Genomic DNA, 16,123 nt, shown 5'->3' with positions numbered 1-16,123 from the left:
ATATATGCATGCATATATATGTATATGTATGTATTTGCACACATGTATATATGATGTGATATTTACCTCTCATTCAGTCAAATATTTATATATATATAAATGAGAGGTAAATATGACATCATGAGGTGAAACCACTCATAATACCACGGTAGTTTGTTGATTCTTTATTTGCCTGAGCTCTTATGGCAAGGACTCCTCCGTGAAGGTAGGCTGCTGTATTTGGCACCCAGATGGGGGAAGTAGATCCTTGGAAGATGCAATGGTTGTCCTTAATCATCCTACTAGAAAACCATCCATCCAGTCATCCATCCCACTGAAACACAGACAATTAAAACAACAACAAAATCACTGTACTTTGTTAAGGACAGTTTTGAGAGGCAAATTAGCCAAACATGTTTTAAACACTAAAAAGGTGCCAAAGAAAACCCAGACAAAACCCAAACCTGAAACCTTCTTGCTAATAGGCAGCAGCACTGGGTTTGGCCATTTCCTAAAACATATCACTACCTCTATAGAATATCACAATATCATTACTTGTACAAGGCTGCCTTCCTCCCACATGACATCTTGTTGCTATGTGTTCCCCAGATAAAAGATTCATGCCCCTACCCCAACCCCCCAAATCACACAACCTTCACATGTAAAAGAGTGGTTATAAATCCGCCCAGAGCACATTTTTCTATGCTCATATTCTCATTGTGAATTTGGTAGACCTGGGTAAAAAAAGCAATAGATTTTTTTGGGCCTTTAAGTTGTTATTGCATAGTCAAGAACATAGTAATCCTGCACATAAACAACTTAAGTGTTGACATTGTCTTGGAAAAGGGGGCAGAAACTGTCACTAAGTCGTGGTTTGAAAATATTCTGGAGCCCTTAAATATAAAATAAATCCGGGGCACCTGTATGTAAATTTGGTCTTAAGAGATTTAACACCACTCAGTTCCTCTTAAATAAAATCCTGATTTACACATATTAGCTGATAAAGCTGTCCACCATTAAAGTTATTTGGGCTACTAACCTGAAACAGAATGCAGCGACAGCTTCTTTGTGGTTTTTGCTCTGTCTTCCATCCTTAAGAAAATAAAGTTAGGATGCAAACACACTTTTGGCCTGATATTCAAAGATTCCAGATAAGAGGGGTTAATTGCATAATAATTTTTAGTATGTGTAATATGTGGGAGTGTTTCGAGTAAACTACAAAGATTGCTGCACAAATGTTAAAGCAGCAAAATGATTTGGTTCCACCCATGATAATTAGCTGATTGCTGACAGTTTTACAGTGGCTATAAAAGAAGAATGAGGTTCAAAGCTATGTAGATGGAGGAAATAATAATAATTATTAAACTGAAATACTGATTATACTAGATGACTTTCATAGTGCATTTCATAGCCTTTCAAAACACTTTGAACAAAAGTAAAATATAATAAAACATCCCTATGCTCATGTAAGGTTAAGTTTTATAGAGGATGAAAAAAAGTGTGGGAAGAGATGTGCACAATATGTCATTTTGGATGTGATTACATATACACTAGGGATGGAATGGTTTATGTAAACCGTCCGAACCGTTCGGTTCGACTGTCTCGGTTCGATTCACGTGTGTTGCTTTCGGTTCATGCGCTGCTCCTTTTTCTCATAGGCGAAGCGTGTACACTCCAGAGCAGAAGGTGGCGGAACTGCGACCAAAGCCAACCACCTGTAGTAAACAAGAAGAAGAAGCGAAGCAGCTTAGCTGGGTGTAGCAGAAAAAAATCAGTTGTTGTGGAGAATTGTGTGGGTATGGCGAGTGGGAAAGAACAGGAGTTGGAAGACGCGCCAGCAGCACTTTATAGGTCTGCTGTATGGGACCACTTTGCATTTAGAGTGACCTACGATGACGGCGGAAAGAAAGTTGTGCATAAAAGTGCAACAGTGTGCAAGCATTGTGCAAGACGTTTTGTTTATGCTAACAGCAACATGACCAACATGTCAGGCTAACAATCAACATTTACCAAACCGAACTGAAAACCGTGACCACGAAACCGTGAACCGAACCGAACCGTGGATTTTGTGAACCGTTCCACCCCTAATATAAACAGGAATTTAAACTGCTACAAAGCTGTGGAGGGTGAAGAGTGCCACAGTACATTACGTACCTACTCAAATAATTCTTTAATTAAATATGCCTTTGAATGATTACAAATGGAAATTGGATACATAATCTTTATAAATATATATGATTAATTATATGGGCCTCTCATATGAGATTTAATACAAATCTGGAGCAACAGTGGCGTTGGATGCAGGAGTTTGCCTTGCAGCCAGAGGGTTGTCAGTTCAAGCCCCAACCATCGGGGCTTCAATGCCATTGTTCCTGAGCTGCAGTGGCCATAATTTAGCTTACTACCATTAGTGTGTGTGAGAATTCATTGTAAAGTGCTATGGTCAAATCTTCAGACTTGAAAAAGGATTATGAAATCATTTAGCATCTATTTCAGACCAAACTATGGATATTGAGGCTGGAATTATGCACCCAATGGGCTGTATATACATTCTGACCTGCTTTTGAAGTTGTTTCCATCTTTTTCATTGATTATATTAACTTTAGGGTAAAGAAAAAAAAAAAGTATAAAGCAGCCAATCAGACGGCAGACTTTCAATGGAAGCTTTCCAGGTCCCGCCTCCTTTACTTTGATATATGGGTGACAGTTTAAATTAATCCATGGTGTGCTTCACTGCAGGAACATGAAATAATTATACTGACCTCTCAAAAAGAAATCAATATATTTAACTGTGGCCCATATAATGAAATATTTTATATTTATTTACACTTGGTGGTGGTTTTCAAAAGCTTATAGAAATCTAAAACCAACAAAACTGGCTATCCATTTGTATTCTGGCCTCTTTACTCTGCTGCTGCTAAATAACATAAAATCCAACTAGTCTATTATTACTAAAGGCACTTTAAATACTTTCATTTAGATTTTGTACACAGTGATATTCAGCAGGAACACTCCAATCATCTCTGAATCAACAGTAATTAGTCAAACTTAAGTTTGGGAGCTAAAGAAACATGTGTTCCAAAGATTTTAAACATTTTTTTTAAGTGATTCAAGCAGTCTGACAGTAAGTAAACCTGTGAGTTGTAGTGGTGTTAAAAGCTTGTTTGGTTTTCTCTGTCAACTGTTTTATTACTTCACTGAACAGTCTGTGACGCTTTCACTCACTTGCTTGTGTTTCTCTTGTGAAACATAATCTGCAGTTATGCTCCAAATAAGAAACAGGAAATAATTTGAGCTGAGTTCTTCCATTTGTCACCAGTGCATTGTGGGAGCTAGGCGTGAGTGCGTAGGAGGAAGAGGTACCACAGTATCCAGGGGCCCATCTGGGCATTATGCGCATGAAGGCTCCACCCCGTCATAAGTTGCCTCTCCGTCTGTCGAAGCAGCTCGGAGACACGGCATGGCAGAAGTCTGTTCCTCCCCGTTCACCATGGGGGTGGCAGTTTAGATGAGGTTGAGTTTTTTCTGTCTTCAGTATTTGTGTTTGCCACGGTGGCCTTGCAATCGTAAATGATTGCAGGAGTGTCTCCACAGGTGCACAGTGCAGTCCCGGCCTTGCACGCCTGCGAGTGGACACCGTAGTAATTCCTCTATGTTATGAACATCGGTCGTTTTCAAATGAGCCTGTTGTCCTGGTGCCCGGTTAAAGAAGCTCCTACTCTCTGGTTCGGTTTCCCGTTGCCCTGCATTGCCTCCCTCGCTGTGGTCTTTGTGATGAATTCTCTGACCTTGGCGAGAATGATCCAATGGCAGACTGCTACATGGTAGGGGCACAGAAGCTATTATTTTGAGTCAGTGCAGGATATACTGCCAATATTTCTTCTTAACAGGATGGGGAGGGGGGAGCTGTCTGAAATCAATTTCTGCTACATGTTTCACTCTTAACTGTTAAAATCAGATTCATGAAAAGGATATATTGGCAGTATTTTTTCACAGCTCTCAATGGATGCCCTTTCTGTTTTTAATTCACTTTTTACAATAATCTAAAGCATATTGACAAACTGATTGTCAATTAGATAAGCAACCATAAGCTAAATAGAAAAAGAGGATTTGCCCTGAGTGGAGACAGGTATCCGTATAACTCTGTTTGATTTCTTTTTTTGGTTTATTGCCTCAAGTTCAGGTTTCCTTTTTCTACTGACATTGATTCTGAAAACATTAACTCACAAATAGGTCAAGGCAAGTTCATAAGGAGTTGACAGATAGTGAGGAGGATCTGACTGTGCTGTGGTAATAACTCAATTAGGGATAATTCAGATTCTTGATCTTATGGGTATTGTGGTGAAAAGAAAGAAAGCATGGAAATGGGAAATTCATGGTGAACTCTTTTTAGTTTTGACTTTAATTTGCTGTTCTCATAATTTTACATATGCCCATCTTTATGCCATTTGTTTACTTTTCCTGGGGAGGTGATGCCCTGTTAGTTAAGTTCTTTGTTCTTTATTATTTATTCGATTGACCAGTTTTTTTGTGTATTTTTTTTTTTTCATTTTTTCCAGATCTTCTCCCAGTCTACTCATTTGATCACTCTTAAAGCTGTTCCTAATCCCCTGATTCCCTAATTCACCTGCAGTCAGTAACTATTTCCATTGCAAATGTGCACAAAACCATGTCAATATTGTGCTAAATTCTAAAATGCAAAGTTTTGCGATTGCAGTATTTCCATTCAATAACAAATATAAACATCTGAATATGTTCAATTCATTTCAATCTATTGTTTTTATTTAGCGCCAAATTACAGCACACGTCATCTTAAGGCAATTTACAGAGTCAATACAGTCAGATTGGTTATAAATTTCTATCAAGAAAACCAGTCATTGACTTGCATGACATGCTCCTCTTGAATGAGCTCTGAAAACAACATGGCAGCAGCAGATGTAAACAGAAGATATTTCCAAATTTCAGCCATGACTCTAGTGGGCACCATCATCCTCCAACCAGTTCCGTCTTTGTCTTTTTTACAAGGCAATAAGGTCCACTGATTTATTATTTAAATCAATAAGGTCTCTGTTTATTCACTGGATTGCTGATTGCCCGTTGGTAGTACGGGGTTGAAGTGAAGCCACCGTCCGCCATATTGGTACTCCCAAGTTACATTGGTCACAATGTAAACAATATGTGCGCTACAGCATCGAACAACGATGATGTTCTCATTTTCAGGGGGACTTAAGACTTAAAATAAAGATAAATTAGTCACTTTGACACACACTTGCTGTTTCATTGCGTAATTAGATTATTTTAACTTAGAATAACAAAAAAATAGGCACATTACATTGCATAGTCATTATGAAGTCAACGAAGTCTCTAAATCATATAATATAACATATACAAATTCATCACAATAAAATGAATGTGTTAATGAAGCATAATCATAAAGATGGCCATTTTTATTCCCTCACCAACCACAACCTAAATGTCTTGGATGGTCTTCCTTATTTAAGAGGCTGTTCTTTGTCTACTTCCACCTTACTTCTCAAACGTCCTCGATCTGAAGAATTTGTGGCTCTATAATCCTATAGTCTTAGTTCTCAAAACGTGTTATTTACTCAGTTCCAAAAGTACTCTCTGAGATGGGAAAACAACTTCCTTGTATGATGCTCCCTTTGCCTAGAATAAACTTTAAAAGTCTTAGAACCTTATGACATGATCTATTAGGACATTTCTTAGAGAAAATACTGCATGGATTAGAGCCAGGCACATCTGTTTGCAGATGTTTTGCCTTTTTTTCAGAGCTTGATCTCAACCTCTCATGGCCAAACTTAATAAGGTGGGTAGGGCTGACCTACTTTTAGAGGTTAAACTTAAATAGGGCTACAGTTTGAATTTTTTCTTTTTTCATGGGCCTTATTTCAAATAGGTTAGCAAAACATTCAATAATGAATGATATGGACTGATATGGAATGCTTATATCATAATACATTACACAGTCATCTGTTTGTTTTGTATGTAAATATTTTTTCTTATGAAAATGGTTACATTTTGTGATGCTGTCTTTGCCAGGACTCTTTTGTTATAGATTTTTAATATCAAGTAGTTTTCCTGTTTGAGAAGTCTTATGGTGTCTTGTTTAATGAATTTCTAATGGAAGTAGTGAGAAAGCAATCTGCAGCTGGAACTTCTGTTACCTTTTGGACAGAAGTGGTTAAGAAACTAGATGAATGTGTTGCAGTAATATACCCAGCAGTCGCTTTATTTGATTTGATGGTTCAATCGGTTAATACAAGTATTAGCAAAGTCACCTGGCTGCTATTCAATGACTTTGGGATCTAGATGTGGTGCAAATGATTTCCTGAAGTTTCAACTAATTATCGGAATGACAAAAAGAGGTTTGAGTGTAACCCTCTTTATGGTTTATTGATAGTAGCATGAAAAAGAGAAAATACTCAGTGAGCTGCTGTTATATGGATGAAAATACAAAAGACCCCAATGAGAGCCAGCAAGTTCTTAGTACCAGTTCAGCTTAATTTCAACTTCATAGCCTCCACAACCTGAGCGTTGTGGCTTGCTGTGCCCATGCATTTAACATCAGGGTTGGACAATCATTTTTATTTGCAATTAGGGGTGGGTATTGCCAAAGAAGTCACGATTCGATCCGAATCACGATTCACATGCCACGATGCGATTCTATTCCGATGCATCGCAATACTTAAAATATTGCGATGTATTGCGCTATTTTCACTGAACACTGTAAGAAATACAGATATTACCAGTGGCTGACTGGCTGTGTGTGATATGGATAGTGTCTTCAATTGATACATAACTGAGCGCACCTGAATTCATACATAGCCTATTTATTGAAATAACTTATGAAGGTATTGCCATGAAAACAAATACCGGACACAAATATTACTGTTACTGGATTAGACACACTGACAAAAAGTGCTTAGGATTTATAAAATTTAAAATAACAGTGCTGTTTACATGGCCTCATTGGTCCTTTAAACCAATGAAAAGGAAATATTCAAATGTTTGACATTTCCCCTTTTGCAAATCACATGCATCATATCAATTTAGTTTTTACCTTCTTTGTTTTTAAAGCCAAAATGCATCCAAACATCTGACTTGGAATGTGATAGAGCTGGGCGAATTTTCTCAGTCTCCATGTTTTGTTTATGAATGACTCGTCGCAGTATCCGCAGCAACATCTACTGGACTGAAAGTTGTTTTCCACTTGTTTTTGGCTGATGTGTGCCAACCATTCATGTATTTTATTTATTCCTTTTTGTTAATGAAGAATCGATTTGGCATCAAGAATCGATGCAGCAGATCACAAAAATTAGAATGCATCGTCATGACGATTATTTTGCACACCCCTATTTGCAATATGTTTGCAATTCTAAAAAATGAAATTTACAAAAAACAGAGCTCTGAGTATTAGGTTAAATGGTACATTAGGGACACTATGTTCCTCACGTTAGCACTTTAGGAGGCAGTAATACACTAAAAGCGGGTTTACCACCACACAGAAGGGAAGAGAGAGTTGCAGTTGATGTGCAAATCTGTGCATGTGAACAAGAATTAAGCACATTTCCTGCAGCAAAACATATAGTATATGCCAGTTAGTGAAGAGGAAAGTCAGAATGAATTGAGATCGCAATTTTCCTAAAAGGAAAATCACAATTTTGATTCTTGGCAAAATCGCAGAGCCTTATTTAAGGCCAGAGCGTAGCCATCATCCTCTTAAAGCTACTTTTCACAAAACTGGCTACTTGAACAATACGCTGTCTTCACTGTAATCAGTGGACTCCACAATCACCAGATCCCTGTCATACGGAGCACCTTTTGGTTTTTGGAGGAATGGATGATTTGCATCATTGATATAGAGCTAAGAAACCTTTGTGTTGCTGTCATTTCAATATTGAGGACATATTGAGGAATGTTTCTGAACCATTGCTGAAATATGCAACTAACAATTAAGGGATTTCTAATGGCAAAATGGGTCGAGCCTATTACACGCAAGGTGTATCGAATAAAGAGGCCAGTAAGTATATGTCTGAGTGCTTCCCAAAGTTTTCTTGGCCACTCCAATTGATTCATTAATTTACATTTTTTTTTGTCCTATGAAAACAAATTCCAGTCTTCCTTCACTCTTGCCCCCCTCCCCCCGTCTTTTCTTGCCCATACCCTTCCTACCATCCAGCAGAGGGTAGTTGGCAGCAGTATAAAGCATCAGCCTCTGACGACTCGTGCCTGACTCCCTGCCAACCTCTGCGCAACTAAAAAGAGGAATGGCAAGAGGGAGGAAAGGGGAAGAGTAAGAAGAAGAGAGGAATTTTGGAATGAAAAAAACAGAGCAGTCTGGAAATCGACCTAACATCACCAGGTTCTGGCATGCTGGGATGGTACCTCTCCTGTGTCTCTGTGTGAAGAGGCAGCAGCGATTCGACTTCAGTCGTATGGGTGAGAAATACAGGACCAAAGGTTTCAAAGGCTAAAAGATCAGACAAAAGAATCAGCACTTGTTGTTTGGTATACGCTGAGCACCAGACAGTTGCGCCTCTGCACAATAGTCACCTGAATTCAAACAGAAGAGCAGGGCTTCCAGTCCAACGCTTTGGTTCTGGTCCAGCTGCCTACTGCAGCAAGGCTCAGGAGGATTTTCCTTCATTCCTTACATGGCTTAAAATGTGATCTGTCCTTTTCAGATATCTGCAAAAACAAAGGTGTGCTAAAGAACTTATGCCTGGATCCCTTTCAAAGTGGAAAAAAATTCTTTTCATGAGCCCTTCCCACATTTTCAGCCTGTTAACTTCTTTTGTAAGCTCAGGCATCCCCCTCCCTGCCTGTTTTTAAATAATTCCTTTTCTTGTCTTTTCTGGCATAGTAAGGCAGAGTAGTAAGGGTCTTTAGCTGTGTTTTTCTTGATGCATATGGGGTAATTATTGCAGAAAAGGAGGTCGGTGCTCGTCTGATGTAAGGGAAGGTGTGCTGTACCAAGCACAATAACAGAAACTAACCTGGTACCTGGACCTCAGCCAGCTGCTCCATAGGAGAAAACCTAGTACAGCAGTCGGTGCACCAACAGTTGTGCAGCAGATTGCACACCGTGTGAAGTGAGGTAGTGTGAGAAAAAGTGAAGATGGAGGGGAGCTTAAGAGAGAGGAAGTGATGTCAACAGGTTCTTGGCTAACTTATCATTTCTTTATTGCTTGTTTTTTTATAAAACGCCCGAAGGTTTGGCTTTCTAAAAGCCAGGGGAGTCTTTCACTTCCTTACTGTATCTCGAATCTGTTTCTTCTAAATGGCGATTTATTCCTCTTATTGTTTTGGCAGACAGGTACCTCCTCCTCCGACTCTTTTTTTCTTCTTCTCCTACTCTTTTATTTCACACTTAACTCCCTCTCACTCTCTCATTTTACCTTTCAAAGTCATTTGGCAACTCCAGGGGGCAAGAGCTTGGAGACGTTGAGAATAGTAGAAGAAGATAGAGATTTCTTGTGTTCTTCCTCTGTTTTAAGCCATCTAACGAGACTTAGAGGATTTAACATGTCCGTCACATGGAAATGCTTTGATTCTGCAGCCGACTGTGCCTGTGATCGTGACCTGGCAGCGCCAAACAACCTGCTTCTAAAAAAAAAAAAAAAAAAAAAGAACTGCTGCTCAATAGGAGGCCACGAAGCTGCTGCCTGGGGCCATCCAGGCCTCCGTGACATTTTAGTCCTTTATGTGCCTGCAGTCTGTTACTGCACAGGAAACGAAACTATTTCATAAAATATAAAAAAATACCCCAATACAACAAAACTGTATTATCTGCTCAAGCCTTGCGGAATCCCCTTGTTTCCCTTTTTCTTTACAAGACCTTATCTTTAGAGTCCCAGCATGGGAAAACATTTTCTTTTCAGTGCTTCTATACAGTTCGTCTTTATCATAATCTCCTTTAAGTCTGAAGGAAACCACAGGGAGCTAATGGTCTTTGGCCTGTTCTTGCAGTAAAGGATCATCCCAGCCCTATAGGAAATGGACTATTCTGTCCACATCAGATTTGTGATTGTTAGTGTTCAGGTCAGTGTCACGCATAACCCAACTTAATCGGACAGGAAGCGATCACCTCATGGAACTTGGAGTAAGCATCCATTACCGATACATAGCTAAGCTCTTAGTGTACGCTGTGGCCTGTTTATCTGGAGACAACTATTAGTGGTTGCAGTACAAACCAGTCTTGCTTAGTGGAGATTTGCACGCTAAGTCACCTCAGTCTTCTTAAACCTTAATCCTCCTGACATATCTGAGGACTACACACACACACACACACACACACACTTGCTCTTTAGCACTCTAATTTCAGGCTGCACTGTTGGCCCTGGAGTGCAATCTTTCTGCTCTTTGTTTTGTTTCACTTGTTGGCTGTTTCCACCCTGACAGTGGTGAAACTGAGACACCATTATGCGTGTCTTCTGTCCATTAGATTACAGCTTCATAATAATGCCTTCCAAAGGTAATTATCCAAATGAACTTTGACTATGCCTTGATTGAAGCTATTCCATTGCTCGGCCTTGGGGTCATTGTCCTGCTTAAAGATGAAAGCCTCAAATATTTTGTCGTTTCTAACAGGCTCTCCAGGATTGTGCTATATTTAGCTTTTAACCTCCTCCCAAGAGCTCAGATTAACCATCCTGTCCTTGCTTCTGTGTTTATTTGCTCCCCATGTCGTATTTCATATGTAGGCCTACAAGTCTGTTTTAGTCTCATCACAGCACAAGTTTTTTTAATCCTCTACATGGATTGTGGGAAACGGCAGAGGAGAATTATTTCGGTAAAGAAATTAGCAATTTATTATCAAATAATGGTTGAATAGATTAAAAATGAAACACCTGTTTATGTGATCATGACCTCTTAGACCCGGGTTCTGCAACCGTCACAATCCAAAGGGCCATTTTTGACTTAATTCAAGTTGATAAAACTATTTTAGAGTGGCAAACATTCAGCTAACCTTTTTTTAGCAAGAATAACATGTTAAAAAAGTAGCTACCACAGGAGATTTCTCCTTTTTATACAAGCACTGTTCTATTTCAGATTTTAGATTTTGGAGTGAGGTAAAAAAAAAAAACTTGCAGAGAGAATAAAAAAACATTTAACAGGTTGATAATAATTAAAAAAAATTATACAAATACAACACAATTCCCTCTTTAAAATATTATAAAAGTAATATTTCTGTTATAATTAATGGTTTTTTTCCTAAAATTATGATTTTAACCTTTCTGTTCATGGTTGATTCTATATTCAATTCTATTGGTCTATTTTTTTATTAATGTATATGTATATTTATCAGTTTGATGGTTACAAAACCAAGTATTATTATTTTTTATATATATTTCAGTTGAATTATGATGTGCTATTTTTTACTATCAGTATCTAATAGGTAATATAACAATTTGAATGACTGAAAGAAATTAGCAGGGTTTCCTTAGATTGAAACAGTTTAACCGATCTGTCTTTATGATTTGATTGAACTGTCTCTGTAAAGTGGCCTTGGATGAAATGTTGTAAAATATTACTTAACTAAACTGAACTTAAATCTGTTATTAAAGGACTTTCTTGATTAAAAACAAAAAAAATAATTTTTTAAGAAAATTGCCACTTATCTATTAATTGTTATTCATTCAGTGATCTCAAACAACTTTAGATAAACTCAATATTTAATAGTTAAACTAGATTTCATTTAGGCAGTCTCAGAATCAAGAGGGGCTCAGAGCAAAGGCATCCACATATTCCAGATGTTATTTATTACACAAATCCAAACTGAACATGATTTTCTTTCCAGCTCAACAATTTTGCAAAACCAATCTTATGAATCTGTTTGTGGTTGTTATGCAAAAAATAAAATAAAATCAACCTTAAGGAGTATGAATACTTTCGTGCTGTGCTTCATCGTTAAGCTGTTGTTAGGAGTTTCAATGGGAACAACCAGCTGTGTCGTCTTTGACTGGGCGCTTCAGCCATCTACAGAGACTAAAGACAACCACTTTAATATAAGAAGTTAAAGATACCAAAGAGAGGACGGCAGGGAGAATCAGGGAGGAGCTCAATGGTGAGTTTCTTCAATGTGATCCTGCACAGAAGCCTCTGATTCCAATCCTATGGCCTGGGTTAGGATGTGACTAAATGAAAGCCTGTGAGGCCGACTCCAAGCTGCATCCGAACTAATTTACTTGCATGATGAAACGTATTGTGTTTTCCTTATTATTGTGATCTTATACCATATTTTCCACTGTCTTGCCTTACAGATAAGCATGCAGTTAATGGGAATCCCACTGTGGAGCCTTTTCCAGAAGGCATGGAAACCATCATGTTTGGTGAGGGGGCACAATCACCAGCATTTAAAATCTGAAACTTCCCTGCAAGAAGATCTGTTGCCGCATTAATAAGATCTCTGTTTGACACAATGCGAAAGACTTAACTATGCATGCATCTCTTTGCAGGAATGGGTTGTTTCTGGGGAGCTGAGAAACTGTTCTGGCGGCTTCCAGGAGTCTTCTCCACCCAGGTGGGCTTCGCCGGGGGCTTTACACCCAACCCGACCTACAATGAAGTCTGCACAGGTATTCTATTTTGCACATTTTTCACTTACGATTACCTCCCACTCTGCGATTCCTGTTAACAGATCGTTCTACCTTCCTGCGAGGAAGGGAAACAGGTTGGCAGAACATTTGATGCTGCGAACGTCAAGGTTAAAGACAATTTAAAGAAAAAGGAAACGGATACAGAGGAAGATTGTTTTAAATAAAGCCCCCTCATCGCAGTTCTTGCCTTCATCTGCAGTCAACTACTCAAAATGCACTGCTCCAGATGGGCTGTACCCCCCCAGCATCCCCACCCCCACATGACCTACTTGTGAGGATTTTGCTCTCTGCTGTGCTGTATTGCGGTGTTTTTTTTAGTAACGGAGGTTTCTGTGTTGAAGGCGCCATACGCAGGCTTCTTTCCCAGAGAATGTGATTTGCAGAAACAGATTACGTTTTTTTAAATGTATTGTTAAAGATGTCCTACTTTGTTATCCCAAAAATCAAATAGATTTATGTAGGAAGTGGACATTTACCGCAGATGAAGATGTTCGACTTGTGTTGTTCAAGCTGTTAGTTTGGGACCTTTTTTGAGGGGGGTCTGCTCTGCAGACAGGCAGGGAATCAAGGTGCAGAAACAACATGGGGTGCATGAAGACCAGTAGCAGAACCCTGTTGCCGCTTTAGCCAGCTTTTCAAAAACAAGACGGTCATCTGTGGAGAGACGTGGAGATGGATGAGTAAAAACCAGCAGCTAAGTGATACAGCAGGTGAAGGAATAAACAAACAAAACTTTCTAAGGGAGGAAGAAGGGAGAAAAAAGTGTTGGTCCTGTCCATCGGCTGAGCGTGCAGGTGTCGCTCCAGTGGCCATGACGGAGCAGAACACTGCGACTGCATGCGGCCGAGGAGCTGTCAGAGCAGCCATGGTAGGACAGACAGAAAGAGAGGGCTGATGGAACTGTCAGAATAGATGGGGAAGAAGAGGAAGGACAAGGGGATAGATGGATGGTCTGACCGACAGGAGCTGGGGAGGCTGAGGTGCAGTCAGAGAGGGAGGGGCTGTTATTATAAATTAGAATAATTTACCTAATTTACAAGACTAGCACAGTCTAATGCACCAAATATTTGTAATACAGAAAGCAAAACTGTGGCTGGAAAAAAAAGGATTTTACCAAGAACCTGAGTGACATGATAGAGCCAACGATAAGGCTGTTTGTAGTATATTTAAACTGCACAGGAAGTATCGTCACATGGCCAGAGCTGAACTCTGCACTGAGTTCAAAGTTCCTTCTCTTAACTGTAGTGTTTTATATCATCTAGGTTTTTAACTGTTTTTTGAAAATCATTGAGCAGTTAAACATGTTGGAGGCACCGTAGACTATTTTACATCTACAGCTGGGAAGACAATTCACTGCCTGATAGAAATGGAACCTCTGTGTTAATTACACAGAAACTGGTTGTATAAAAGAAGTTACACAAATTATGCATAAAGATGCATTTAAATTCCCAGTGCTGAGAACAGCATGAGATTAAACATAATGAATGATCAGAAAAGGTTTATGGTATTAACATTTTTTAATATTCAGGAAAATATTTTTCGACCCTTCTTAGCTTAGCAACTGAACAGAGAAAATAAATAAATAAATAAATCGGAATAAAACTTTTTTATCAGCATTATGTGAATGTATTTAATCTTTTTGTTGCAGAACAGTAGATAAACTAAAGACAAAATATTTCACAAAAATAAAGAGTAAAGGCAGAAGAGAAACTTGGGAGATGCTTTCCTGCATTCATCAGCTGAAATTGTTTGCACTATTCTTAAATGAACAGACTAAAAAAAGAATCTGGTTGATCTTTATGTGGAAGTAATTTAAGTAAGCTAACAGTAACTTTTGCTCCTCATAAATCTATATATTTTTTCATAAACTGCAGCTTTATAAGCGACATGCGTGAGCAGCCGAAGAGGCAGACTCAGGAGCTGTCGATGAGCAACTAAAAAAACAAACAGAAAAACTTCTGTACACTTTTGACATGTTAAAACTACTAAATACATTTGAGGTTGGATATTTTTCTGTCAGGCACATTTTTCCCTCTGCTTATTTGCATAGCTGCCTGCCTGAAAATTTCCCAGTTAATCTTTGCAGAGTTAATTTAACTTGATCCCTTTTTAACCACATTTTGATTAGGTGAATATTTACATTAATTAAAATGTTCACATTAAAACTCCTAAATAACACATAGAGTTAAGGAATGTATCAGTTATTAAGAAGTTTCTGACTTTGATATTAAATAAACTGTGATAGAAGCTTTTTTTGTTTTTGGAGCCGCCAGTTGACTGAATTAAGACATATTTTAGGTGTGAAAACATGAACCAGTTTACATATATATATAAGCATATATAAGCAAATTCCTTTTCTGTATGTTTCCATAGTGACAACTCACCGGCGCCATTTAAACCACTTTAAACGACAAACAAATCCCGTTTATTGCAAAAATATAGATATAGAAGTACCGATTCATATTAAATTAAGCAGATTCCTTTTAAATAAATATATTCCTATTCAATCAATGCTCAAACCTAATTCAATAATGTTCACTTTATCACAGCGAGTGTTAAAAAATCTTTCTAGGAAAACCAAGGCAGTGCTGTTGAGTCACTGACTGATACGCTCACATGAGCATGAGACAGGAGAGGATGGTTGATCGCATATGAAGCATTTCATTTTTTTAGTTTACACTTTGTAGGGGTGGGTGGGTCATAAACATAAGCAATTGCAACTTCTTCAACAGCCCCCCACCCCTCACACACACTTTAGAGAGCTACTCTACGCCAGAATATATGAACTGGCCACTTAATCAGAATATGAAAAAGATGTAAAAGTTCTACACCTTCCTTAAAAAATAGAACAGTTTCAACAAAGTCGATTTTACAGGTTTTAATTTGTGTCCAGAGGTGTGTTGCATATTTTTGGCGGAAGAGAGCAGTTAAGGTGAAAAGAGAAGAGGGTGAACAGGCTGATTTGTTGATTTGTTAACGCGTTGAATGGCCCTTTAACAGAACACTGCAGCTCTGGCAGCTTTAGTGGTCCTGATCCCTGTCGCTTCCCAGCCTTTCACCCCCCTTCATGTTCGACAAGCTTCGAGAGTGTCGGCACACCCTCACCTTTTCCTCAAAAGATCTTGACAGCAGCTCTTTCACCAAATAAAATTTTTTGCTTTCGGATATGGTTGATGTCTCTGCAGCTATACAGTCTGTTATCAGCTCACTCCTGTGCAGTTTGTTGCTTTATTTCATGCTAACATGCTGCTATTTCGGTACAAAAATGCACTAACACTTCCAATAAATTTAAATTGTTTGCAGGCAGCTGTTTTACCTTTTTTTTTGACGATTATATGCAGATTGTCTTCTTAATTTTTTTCATTTTCATGTCATTGATTTTTTTTTCCTGCGGGGTTCTTAGCAAATGGAAGATAAACAATGCAGAAATTGGTTTTGTATGTAGGTTAAACAATCTCATAGGAACTGCACTGTATCATTCTGCATTGTGATAGAGTTTTATTATCTACTCTGGTCTGAACAAT

The 16,123-nt window shown here is 38.5% G+C and overlaps 1 protein-coding gene across 1 annotated transcript in view; it reads left to right on the top strand.

Annotated features, from left to right (window-relative positions):
* LOC107088048 (peptide methionine sulfoxide reductase MsrA 1-like) overlaps positions 1–16,123 on the top strand; it is a 53,905-nt gene that overhangs the window by 1,459 nt on the left and 36,323 nt on the right. The window contains exons 2-3 of the mRNA XM_015379974.1: positions 12,264–12,332; positions 12,459–12,578. Of these exons, the coding sequence (XP_015235460.1) occupies positions 12,264–12,332; positions 12,459–12,578 (189 nt within the window). The remainder of the gene's footprint in view (positions 1–12,263; positions 12,333–12,458; positions 12,579–16,123) is intronic.

The sequence above is a fragment of the Cyprinodon variegatus genome, unplaced genomic scaffold (assembly GCF_000732505.1).
Source record: "Cyprinodon variegatus isolate N-32 unplaced genomic scaffold, C_variegatus-1.0 Scaffold205, whole genome shotgun sequence".
NCBI classification, from domain to species: domain Eukaryota; kingdom Metazoa; phylum Chordata; class Actinopteri; order Cyprinodontiformes; family Cyprinodontidae; genus Cyprinodon; species Cyprinodon variegatus.
The sequence above is the reverse complement of the archived record's forward strand: the minus strand, read 5'-3'. Positions and strand labels throughout refer to the sequence as shown.